At 42.8% G+C, this 12229-nt stretch overlaps 1 protein-coding gene across 1 annotated transcript; it reads left to right on the forward strand.

Annotated features, from left to right (window-relative positions):
• Positions 1 to 2291: 2291 nt before the first annotated feature.
• On the forward strand, positions 2292 to 11602 carry cacng1b (calcium channel, voltage-dependent, gamma subunit 1b). The gene is made up of 4 exons (XM_068578889.1): positions 2292 to 2856; positions 8937 to 9011; positions 10017 to 10154; positions 10552 to 11602. The coding sequence occupies exons 1-4, from the start codon at positions 2616 to 2618 to the stop codon at positions 10782 to 10784; spliced, it is 687 nt and encodes a 228-aa protein (XP_068434990.1). The 5' UTR covers positions 2292 to 2615; the 3' UTR covers positions 10785 to 11602.
• Positions 11603 to 12229: the final 627 nt, after the last annotated feature.

Consider the following 12229-nt stretch of genomic DNA (forward strand, 5'->3'; position numbering starts at 1 on the left):
ATATACAATTCACTAGGAACTTATATTTTATTGAACACTTATTAAATAACTATTTTTCAAGCATTTTTGAATGGATGGTAATTTCAACTATATTGTTTGCAAACCTGAGTACACGTCCCTCCATTTGAGAACCAGTGCTCGAACAATACACTGAAAAGCTTCCCTGGTGATGTTTCTGGTAATGTTTGTCAGAGACGCTGTTATCTGTGTTCAGCGTCTCTCCTCTCGGCTCCGCTATATGAGACACTCGTATTATTGATGACAGTCGTCCACGCTGCCGGCTGTTGCTTGGAGACGCCGCAGCTGAGAGGTGTTTAGTCTCTCCGCGGCCCCCGGGGGACCGTGAGCAAATGAAGCAGGTCAGAGGGTCGCCCAGAAAGACAGGCCGCGGCAAGAGACACTATTATTACACACTTAGAGACAAGCAAGGGCTTTCACAGCCTCGTCCTTTGGGAGAAAAAAGCAGTTTTGCTGCAAATGCTTCCAGGTGGAACACAATAATGAACACAAGTCTCTCTCCTCTCTCAACCAAGACTGAACACTGTGGGGTTTCTTTTTTTTTCCTTCTTCTTCTTTACAGCTACCGAGTGAGTTGATTTATCTCTGATCATCAATTTCCCGGTTGAGATAGCAACTGGTGGTGTTTACAGAAAGCACTTTGGTCTCACATTACATTCACGTCCTGAGAGGTGTGAGGCATCAGACACGCTGTGGTGTTTCTCTGCAGCTCGCCCGGTGTTACACACATGGACACCATATTTAGTTTTTGCGGACATTAAACAAATAATACACTGTTTTTAAACTTTTACACACAGACACACACACACACACACACACACACACACACACACACACACACACACACACACACACACACACACAAATGATTATCTCAAAATACTTTCTTTTTCCCTCCTGCTCCTGCTTCACACGTTTAGTGTGTTAACACCCAGAGCAGCGTAAGCGTTGCGAGGGTTGAAAATGGGCCAGAATCCTGTCTAAAGTGGGGCACAGCGGTTTATAAAAAGCATGCCCATTTACTCAACTATTTCATAGAGAAAAGGTTGATTGTACCTTTGAGATGAATCCGGTTATTATTGGGTTTTTTCCATCCTCAAACTGCGATCTGTTATTTTTTAGTCAAGCCATCAAAAACATGTGTGTGTCTAATCAATAATATATGAATAGATTCAATTAAATTAAAGTATTTTACAAAAAGGAATACACGGTATCACACTTTCATGTCCAGCAGACGTGACCCAGCCACTTAAATCTTGTTTTTGCTGGCTTTAAATGCTCCAAATCAACCCGGTCTCCTCCCAACTCACATCACATTCAAATAACTCTGATGTTCTCCCACCTGCATCATTTTTCAATGGTCACGGAGGGTAAAGAGTGAGATAGTGTACGCAGGACAGACGAGAGGGGCGGTGGATGGGTCAAACAAGTTTCATTCAGGAGACCGCCGTTTGTGTCCTGTGTGAAATTCAAAGTGAACCTTGACATTTTGTCGTGTCAGTCGTTAGTCACCTGACTCATCTGTAGTGACACGAGTCAGTATAATTTACATTAGCCATGCTCATTGCCTAAACATAACTTCCTGTAAAGAAGGAAGATTCTTTTTAAAAGACACTGACCAAGCGTCTGCATTTGACGAGATGGGAGAGATAATGTGTTGGCAAATACGAGTCAATTTAGACAATTCATTCAATGAGAATATTAAAAGGGCTTGGCTGAAGAGCGTATTCAAACATTTTGAACCGAATGTCACATTTTAAAGCTCCTATGTCGAAGCCCTGTCTTTGTCTCTGTCTTTCTAGACCAACAATCTAGATCCCTTGTCTCACGCCTTAACTGCTGATTGGCTGAGTAAGTAGATCAGCTCAATCAGATGGCAACTAATAAAGGAAACCTCCCCCCTCCCCTGGAGTCCCCCTGCCACACAGGGCCTGAGACAATTCAGCTGGAAACGGAGTAAAAAAGAAAAGGAAAAACAGAGAATGTTTCAGATAAGTGATGGATTGATAACATCCGTAGTTTGCGGGCCGATTGAATATTAAATAGCACTTTCAAAACTTGAATCTGGATGTTTTCAGGAGATGTTGCAGTTAGAAGTGCACAACTGGCACACTCGCGATCAATAAATAGACTGCGGCCGAACTTTAAAAGAAAGTGTCTTGACCCTCAGAATGGTCGAGTAAGAGGTGTACTAGGCGTAAACAGGCCGAAGTACATCTTCATCTCGAAGGCAACTTGGGAGGGAGAGGACGGGAGGAGAGAGGTAGAAACTAGGGCACTGTTATCTGGCCCCTTTTTAGCAACCACAAGGCGCCAGGCAGAGAAAGAGGAAGAAAGAGCTGTGGACAGGAGAGCAGGAGAGAGAAGAGGACTTCACAAGCGTAGTGAAGACGAGACAAGACGAGGGAACCTCTGGAGTCAACATCCGCCGTCAAGGATCCCAAGAGAAACAAGACCACCTGGACGGTCCTACACGGTCTTTACGCTCACACACACACACACACACACACACACTCACACACTAGCATTTCACATATTCGGCTCACACACACACACACACACTTTACGTACGCTCTGCTCGTACATCGAGCGGCAACATGTTCGAGGAGCAGGCGACCAGGGTCAAGATCACGTCTGTGGTGATTGTGGTGGGCATGTCGTTGATGCTGGCGGCGGTGGTGACGGACCACTGGGCCGTCCTCAGCCCCCGGGTGGAGAAGATCAACGCTACCTGCGAGGCGGCCCACTTTGGCCTATGGAGGCTGTGCAAGAAGAGCATCTTCATTGTCGAGGCGGACCCTCAGGGCAAAGGGTGCGGCCCCATCAGCTTACCTGGAGGTAAAGAGCCTTTTGTTCGCACTGTTGGTGAAGGTGTTGTGTTGTGGTACACATCCAGGGGACAAACTATTTATAACACTTGATTTGTCATGGTTGGTGACTAACAGCTCTTTTGAATTGAACTAATCCTGGATGTTCAGTCACTGTGAGAAGTTTAACTCTGCTATATTAAGAGGCACGAGGCACGATATTGTTGGAACTTGGAACTGGTGAGGAAATTTATGTAGTTCAATTTTGCTTCATGTAGCTGTGTAAGTATGTAAAGCAGACAAAAACAACAGAAGAAATGGACTTAACAGCTGAATATGATGGTCTGTCTGCTCCCTTTTGTACAATATCACACTGATCTTGGGGCATTAAACCCTCATGTCATTTTTCAGGGACCAGTGAGGGGTTGGAGAACAATTTTGCTCAGCCTTATCTTCCACCCAGTGAAACAGTCTTATGACCGGCTTCTCACTAACACCATCATTATCCTCCACAGAGAAAGTCTCTGAAGAGACCACCTGCTGTACTTAACAGTTAATATGACAAAAAGATGAATCTCGAACATGAAGTCTCGAAATATCCGTTGTTTTAACAGAGACCCCCTTGGTTACATTCCCACAACCTCAGTGCCGTTTCTTACCGGTGTTATGAGTTATTCTTTCATATTACCTGAAAATGTCTCGGGATTCGGTGCGTGGCTCGACAGCGCTGCCATTTGCTTCGACATCAGAGTCTCGCCAGAAAAATGGATCTGTGAGTGCGCGTCCTAGTCCTCCTGCTGTGCCGTCTTTATGTCAGGACGACATTGGAAAATGAGTTTACGTGATCGTCCTCACCAGGCGAAGCCGATTGTTTGAGAAACCGATGAGCAATAAAATCCATTTGACCTCACAGGAAGTCATAATCTCCGACTCGATAAATACTATGATGTATAAATGTTATTTAAATACCTCTCTGGCTCACTCTGGCTCACCATGTCACAGCAGATCTGAGTTTGGCTTTGATGAAAGCATTTTCTAGGGAATCAACCCAATTCAAGCAGTGTTTTCTGAAACCACCGATGCACCTTGGTTTGGCCAATGCTTAAATGCATCAAGTGGGAGATGCTGCTTGGTCTTCAAGCATTGTATTTCCATTTTTTTGCATCACATTGCATACAGTAAGTGATTCCCAAAAAAAAAAGCAAAAAGTAGTATTCAAACATCTGCTTCTCCAAAATAGCCCCGCAGCTTTAAATACCAGTCCTATTTAAACCGATCCGGCCCGGGGACAAGCAGACTCTCTCCGGCCTCTGGCTGTGTGTGCGTGCCTTGCAGCCTAACACAGAAATTTAAGCCTGACTCTATCATTGACTGAGCCTCCTGCACCTCAGGATCAGTACACGCCTTAATGAAGTGTGACTTTCCACTCCTGCTCATGAGTTAAAGTACACCTGGGAGACTCAGGAGAGATGAAGGGGATTGGGGAAGAAAACAGAAGTCTGTGTAGGTGGATAGATGCAGGGATGCCTCGATTGATGGGAAAAAGAGAGCACTTTCTTAGTATCCATAGGAGGGGATACTGTACTAAGATGTTAAAGGAAGGCCGGGAGGCTGACAGACAAGAGCTGTGACTCACGGAGGGAACATTGGAACAAGTAGTCTTTTCCCCATTGGCCAAGTCTCCAGGTATGTTGTAGCTGACAGACTCCCAACTCAAATGGGATAAACGATCAAGTTACAACCGCCACAACCTGACAGCAGCAGTAAAACTGTGTCAGAAGATATGTGAAGAATCACAGCTCGATACGATCTGGAAGGGATCTGGAAGGGACAATAATGACGAGGGAGAGAGGAGCCATCTGGCAGACTAAACTTGTCGGCGGCTCACCTGTCTTGCTTCCAGCAGTTAAGGAGTTCAGCCATCAGTGTGCTGCCACCTGCCTGAGTGTGTGCAGCAACAAATATCAGCTGTTTTAACAGTGGCATGTCTTAACTGTGATTATGAGTCATTTTTACCTGAAAATGTCTTGGGATTTGGTGCATTGCTAAACAGCGCTGCCATTTGCTTCTACGCCAGCTTGAATCCAGAAGAATGGATCTGTGAGTGTGTATCCTGCTTTCTTCATGTCAGGACGACATTGGATGAAATGCTGATTGGTGCTTTTGAAAATTTGTTTAAGTGACTGTCACCAGGCGAAGTTCATTGTTTTTCCTGTAGTGGCCAAGAAAAGGCGTCTACAGTTCTTCTTAACAGGTGCTTTCTCTACTGGCCCCCAGTTGGTCAGTCTGGACCACAGAGAAATACAACCACTCTGTGGCTGCAGCCATTTGCTTTATATTTGCTTGATATGGAGAAAGTGAGTGTTATTAGGACTGGCAGCGTGTCTGAGTGCCGGAGCCACAGTGTTTGAGTGCAGATTCTCATGTCTAATAGGGTTTCACATGTGGTAAATTCACAGATGTCATTTGCATTTTAAAAAGCCAACCAACCATAGCAACATGGTGAATACTATATCATAGCGAGGTCTACAACATAAAGTCATGACTATTTCCGGCTAACATCACTATACCAGTGTTACGCTATCTGCGTGCGTCGTAGGTCAAGTGTTGAGCACATAAGCATAGCACAACGTGGAAAAAAAACCCCTGAGTTGAGTGCACCATAATAGAAAACATCCTTAATGAACATTATACCCGAGCAAGCAGCAGTGATTTGACTCCATTACCACATTTGCATTTTCCCTAACAGTGTTAGTTGTCCAGAGGCGCTCTACACAAACACCTTTTCCATCTAGGCACAATTACACTGCTTTAGTGTTGGGGTTGCATAACAACGGCAGCAAAACGGTGAACCCAAAGCACTTTTGAAATTAGCTTCCCACAAATGATGCACGGCAGCTCGAGTGCTGTAAAAACCGAAGAAAATCTTTATGGATCGCATCATGTGGCTCGGATGGGAAATGAATAGCGTAACTTGTGCGTTTTAGTGCATGTGTGTTCCTACACATACTTTTTGTGCACAAAGAAGGAGGAGAGGAGTTTGTCGGTGATGTTTTTGAGCTTTTTGAGATTTATACTTTCTAATAAAATGTCCTCTGCTTCTTTCAGGGACACGATGCTGGTGCCCCAAATTCATACTCACAAAAAGACCAGATGTCACCTTGAGCAAACATTTTCACTTTCTAGACGCTCAGTCATTTTCCCTCAACAGTCTGCCAGCTTTGGGTGTAGAGCTAAAACTGCGGAGGTGTGGCGCTGATTTGGTATTCAGAAAACAAGTGTAAGGTTCAATATTTGAATGACTCACTCCCTATTATGTAAATGAGAGGTTTTTTAAAGGGAACAAAATATTCAGAAAGAACATAAATTACGGACTGAGGAGCTCGGGTGTAATTTGCGGTGGCTATGATGATGACGGACTAACGTTGCTGCTTTTAATTTCACAATAATATTCATGCACACATACTCACAAGGAAGTACGCTCTTCTGCTGCCGTGTCCCAGTTATCAGACCTCCCAGTGGAAGAGACGTTCAAATACCACCACCACCCATCCTATTCACATTGACCCAGAAATAGTCGGTCATTCTGAGTGGTGAGAAAGAGAACGGCCCCCCTGCGTCGCCTAAAAAACAAATTTTCTCGAACACTCCTGCTAACAATATAGAGGCTATTTTCAAATTTTCGGGAACTTTAAAGGGTAAAAAGATGGAAATACCTTCCTTCAAAGCCAACCGTAGAATGGAAAGAACAACCACGAGAAAGCTCGAAAGAGAGAGGAATGAAAGACAAAGTGAAGGTGGACGAGAGAGACAGGGTTTAATGGCAGGTGGAAAAGCATGACAGTAAAGGAGAAGCTGAGAGGAGGGCCGTAGAAAGAGGCAAAACTAAAATGACAAGCGATTCCTTGCTCTAATCACTCTCCCCCACTGGAACTAAATCTCTCAATTAGTCCGACTGCAAGGTCAATGATACGCACCCAGATGTTCTCCTCCTCATCCAAGGTCCACATCGAAAGTTACAAGCCAGATTTATTTCAACTTCTTTTTTTGCTCCAATATTTGTTGTCTGTGCAATGAAAGATGTTTAGCATTTCGGAAACGTGTTAATAACAAATTACATACTGTAAAAATAGAACAGTGTCATGGTCAAACCTTTCTAACAGCCATCAGGGGACGCCTCCTTTCAAAAGAAGTCTTGTTTGGATTGGCTAGAAGTCAACGAGAACATGAACCTACATCCCGTTTAATTTATTCCCTCAGTAAACATTGTAAACATGAATCTATGGTCTCAGACGCTAGTTTCAAGTCGTCTTCAATACAGCATGATGTTCATTTTGTAAATTATGGTTACCTTTTGAGTGAAATAGACCATAAAGTGCTTTAAGCGCCAGGCTACCTTGTGATAGAGCGGTCACTTCCACGGCGTGGTCCGGTCTGTGAGTCGTCTGGGTCACTTCTGGTTCCAAAATACAAGATGGCGACGGCCAAAATGATGAACTCAGGGCTTCAAAATGGCGGCTTACATACCAATGTGTGACGTTACGGCATCCATTTCTTTAGAATCTGGACTATAGTTCATACATACTATAATTTTGGATTCCTCCCTTATTACTTGGAAGTTCGAAGGTAAATCGGACAGGCATTCATTCAGGTCAACCGCATCAAGCAGATAACTAGAAGTTCAGGCATTTGAAGCTTCCTGTGAATACACCAAAGGTCCATGTGTCTTTTGTACCTTGAGCAGATATTTGTATTCCTGGAAACGGGAGTAAATTTTATAGCTACGCCCAAACACATATTAGCTTAGACAGTTTAGCCCCGGAGGTAAAGGCAGCTAATGAGGGAAGACTAATGAAACTAATATTTTTGCAGATCCAAGCTGCTCCGTGACCCCGCCTCCAATTCTCCTAACTGCCAGCCAGTCCATCCCCTCAATCACACACACACACACACACACACACACACACACACACACACACACACACACACACACACACACACACACACGCACACACACACACACGCTGTATGTACACACTCCCCTTGATATGCCTTTGCAAACAGATAGACCCAGCCAAGACCGGCAGCAGCCTGTTGCTAGGTTACCTCTTTAGTGATTCTTTCTCATCCTGTTTAACAAACAGCTTCTCTGTTTTCTGGGACACACACACGCACATAGCATATGCACACACATACAGACATCAACACACACATTGTCCATCTCAGAGTGGACGGAGAGAGCACCCGTCTGCTTTATGGGTTTAATCTCAGCAAAAAGATCTGCAGAAAGAAAGACGGGACTCTCTCTTGGCCTTTGCCTCCTCTCCAGCTCTCCGTCTCAGCCCAGAGACAGCAGATAGATAGTTGTGGACGTGCGGGCAATGACTGCACCCAGGGGTCGCTTTATTGTATTAGGCTGTATTGAAGATTGTGGTCAGAGGACTAATGAGTTTGGGTTAGCAAAGTGCAGAAATTGATCATTCCTACGAGAGCAGGCCGACAGGGACTTAAGTGGGTTGAAGACGTTTTACTTCAGGATAACAGCAAGTCACACAAGGACATTGCTGTGGTTTTGAGGGCGGTGTTGACCGGATCAAACAGGCAAAGAGGAGCTGCTACAGTTGTGCATATAGTGACAGAAAGCAATTGTTTTCTGCTGGATAACACGTAACACACTCTACACCTCCTTCTCTGCCACAGCAAGTGCAAAACAATGTGTTTCAACCAAAGAGGCACAGGAAGCATCCCTCCTGGTGAAGGGTCCATGAACTGGAGGAGAAATTGGGCCCGCAAAACTAATTCAGAAACATTTCTGAAGTCCAACAGTTGTGAGGTTATTAGTGAGGGAACAACTTTTAAAATTCTTTCATTTTCTAAACTTATAAAACATTAGGCTTGCGAAAAATTGGGGGTGTCACAACACGAATAACTTAGTTGGCTGATAATTGTATTTATTATTTAGGCTAGTAGCGGAGTGCTCCGTTAATGTGTGTGTATGAGCTTTCCATCGGGATCCACAGAGAGATTTAACATTTAGGTTGTCGATTGGCTTTGCAAGCACACACCTCTTTCTATCTCACCCTTTTCTCTCCCTCCTGTCTTACCCTGCAGCCGAAAACTGTTCCTACTTCAAACACTTTACCTCGGGGGAAGAAGCGGAATTTTTTGAAGTCAAGACCCAGAAAGGTGGGTGCCTCCTCACTGCCGCCAAGACAACGGAGTTACAACAGAGACGTTTTTTTTCAGACCCAACTGTTTGTAAGAAAGATGGACTCACAACACAATAACCTCTTAAAACATTTAAAAACAACACAGCTTGAAAGTTATAGGGAGGCTAATTCTTCAATCATAGTATTTCTGCGAAATACTGGTCTATTTTTTCACATTTGTTGACACATTTTTATTTGTATGTACTCATTTGTTATTAATGGTCGGTATGCGTCACGTGATTTTTGGTATTGGTATTGGTATTTTCGCTATTTCTGATTCTACATCTCAAAAGTCATAACATTTTCCTACAGTTTTGGTCGTTTAAATAAAAATTATCTTAAAAAATTCAAAGAAAACAATCATTCATTGAAGATTGTTGGTATTGTTAAAATTGTAACAAAAACGCAATATTGCCAATCCACAGCATGAAGAGACTTTGACACACACGCACACACGCACACACGCACACACACACACACACACACACACACACACATACACCAGACCAGACTCACACTGGAGAGACCTGAGTGTAAGGTTATTTAACACTTGGTGATACTCCACAGTCGAGGTGCTGAAATGGAATAGGATGCTCCATGGATTGTTTCCATCTCAGCTGGAGTGTTGGAGAGAAATGAAGACTAGATTATCTTTATCGGGGACCAGATGGGAGGAAGAGAGAGACGCTCTCATCATCTTGTTATAACCCGGCAGCATCTCATCTGTCATGCAAATGGAAATATATCGCCAGTTAGTATGATCGCTTGTTGTTTTTAAAGTGAGGCTAATTTAAAGGCTAATTACCTGTGTCATAACTCGCCCGAGTGCTTTATTGAAGCAATTATTCTGTAAACTAGACTGCAACCTCCCTTCTGCTCCTACCCACACTCTACATTTTAAATTGCTCCTTTGTCATCTCCCCCTCTTTGCACTCCTTTCACTGTCTCGTTCTTCTTTCCTTCTTTCTACATCTCTCCTCAGAGTACAATATCTCAGCAGCAGCCATCGCCATCTTCAGTCTGATCTTCATGATCCTGGGCACCCTCTGTGTCGTCTTCTCTTTCGGGAAGGGGCGGGACTACCTGCTCCGGCCCGCTGGGATGTTTTTCGCCTTCGCAGGTCAGACAGTGTGGAAGATAATGTAAATCACAGACCAGGCTCTGTCTGGTACTCTTGTCTCTTGTGTTACAGCTCAATTTGAAATGAGGTGTGTCAGTGTCCTCGCCTTTTCTTTTGTGGTGAATACTACTTATGCAGCTAACTAATTAAACAGAGTTGACAAACTAAATATTCATCACACATTTTCGGAGGTGGAAAGTGGGAGTTGATGTTAGCACTGTTAGAGTAACCACTGGTGATGGGTTTAAACTCCCTTTCAGCATCGCATTTAATGTGACAAAGTCAAAATTTAACCTGCAATCTTGCCGTGTAAATGTGGGACTTTTAACAGCACTTAATTATATTAAAGCATCTGCTTTTAACCAACAAGTATTTTTTTTTCTGTTTTGACACGCAGGCCTTTGCATCATCATCTCTGTTGAAGTTATGCGCCAGTCTGTCAAGCGCATGATTGACAGTGATGAGACCATCTGGATTGAATACTACTACTCCTGGTCCTTTACCTGCGCCTGCGCCTCCTTCACCCTGCTCATCCTCAGTGGCGGCGCCCTGCTCCTCATCTCAATGCCCCACATGCCACGTAACCCCTGGGAGACCTGCATGGATGCGGAGCCGGACACCTTAGAGTAGCGACAGGTGATTGCTTGGTTAGAGTGACGCAATTACACATGTTTCTGCATCTTTTAGCTCTTTAATTGCATATTTTATCCTACATATTTAACTTTCCTGCAAGCCATTTCCCAAAAAAAGCCTTTTTTTTTCAACCTTTCATGTCCATTGATTTTAGAATATTTTAGTAAAATGTTATGATCATTTTGGATAGATGTGTGATAGTTAACCGACCACAGCAAAAAACAATGAAGTTCATCTTCTTTTCACAGGTTAAAAAAAATATTTATTGGTGTGTTTCAAAGCTGAGGAATGATTCATTCGTAGAGTCATCTGTGGCGCAGCATCTTTTTTACGACACGATTTTACTAAACTCACCTTCTAATTTTTTTAAAATATAAAGTCCATGTGTGCTTTTTAAGTGTTTTAGGGATTTTGTTACAACATCTCTTTAAAATGCATTGCTGTGTCTTAAGTTTAGGATGTTGGCACCTGAACACACCAAGCGGGCCCTGCCTGTAACTGTTAGAAGTCAGGTTAAAGCTAACATTAAAGAAAGAGTAGTAAGAGCACGGTAGATTTTTTTTATTTCATGTTAGAAAAATAATGTTAAATTGTTTATGATTTTTAAGGATAATCTGACAACACTCAGCTATATATATGTCACTCAAATAAAAGTAAAATGATTTTCAAATGCTATTTTATACTAGACTAGACTAGACTAGAAAACAGAAGAACAGGCAGGTCAAACAGGAGTGGACCTGAAGACTTTAATCAAATTAGATACAAAAGACCAGCCGAAAGATTCGAAAAAAAAAAAAAGAAAACAAGAAAATGTACTACACTACACAAGATAAAGACAGTGGCCTACTGCACTATAACGCTTTTGCTTGAATTGAAGTCGTGACTCGTTGTAGTGAGCTACAGTCATTGCAGCAGCCTCTTTCCTCCAAGGACAACCCTGTCTCCTACAAATGACGTTCCCCCACAACTACAACGGATTTTCAATTACGTTGACTGAAAACATATTTTCTCCCTGATTACATCGGTGTTTGATGTATTACAAATACGTTGATTATACGTCTATGATTGACGTATAAATACGTTGCTTATACACATATTTTAGTTGTATTGTTCATGACAAATATGTTTATAATCCTGTGTTTGTGTTATTGTTTTCTTGCTTTCCCGCTGAATTTAAGCATATTTGAATTTCTAAACTCTGCGGAGGCAAAGAGAAGACCGTTTCAGAACATTTCTGACCACATCCAAACATCTTAACTGTACTGGTCATACAGAAATGTTGTAATATGTCAAACACAAACGTACAATAGTTCTTAATCTAGCAATTGTCTTGTTGTGTTGTGTTGACATACTTTTCTTTACTGTTTTCTTGAAATGTAATAAACTACAAACTACAAACACATTTATTCACTGTCATTGATTGTATATGACTTTTAACTACA

The sequence above is a fragment of the Clinocottus analis genome, unplaced genomic scaffold (genome assembly GCF_023055335.1).
Source record: "Clinocottus analis isolate CAN_PGR_092001 unplaced genomic scaffold, fCliAna1.0.p SCAF_16, whole genome shotgun sequence".
Classification (NCBI taxonomy): Eukaryota; Metazoa; Chordata; class Actinopteri; order Perciformes; family Cottidae; genus Clinocottus; species Clinocottus analis.

Bases quoted from the DNA above. Each gene is read 5' to 3' on its own strand.
- cacng1b (XM_068578889.1), top strand. From the start codon at position 2,616: ATGTTCGAGGAGCAGGCGACCAGGGTCAAGATCACGTCTGTGGTGATT. The intron at 9,012-10,016 runs GTGGGTGCCTCC...ATCTCTCCTCAG, and splicing joins TGAAGTCAAGACCCAGAAAG to AGTACAATATCTCAGCAGCA. The intron at 10,155-10,551 runs GTCAGACAGTGT...TTTGACACGCAG, and splicing joins GATGTTTTTCGCCTTCGCAG to GCCTTTGCATCATCATCTCT.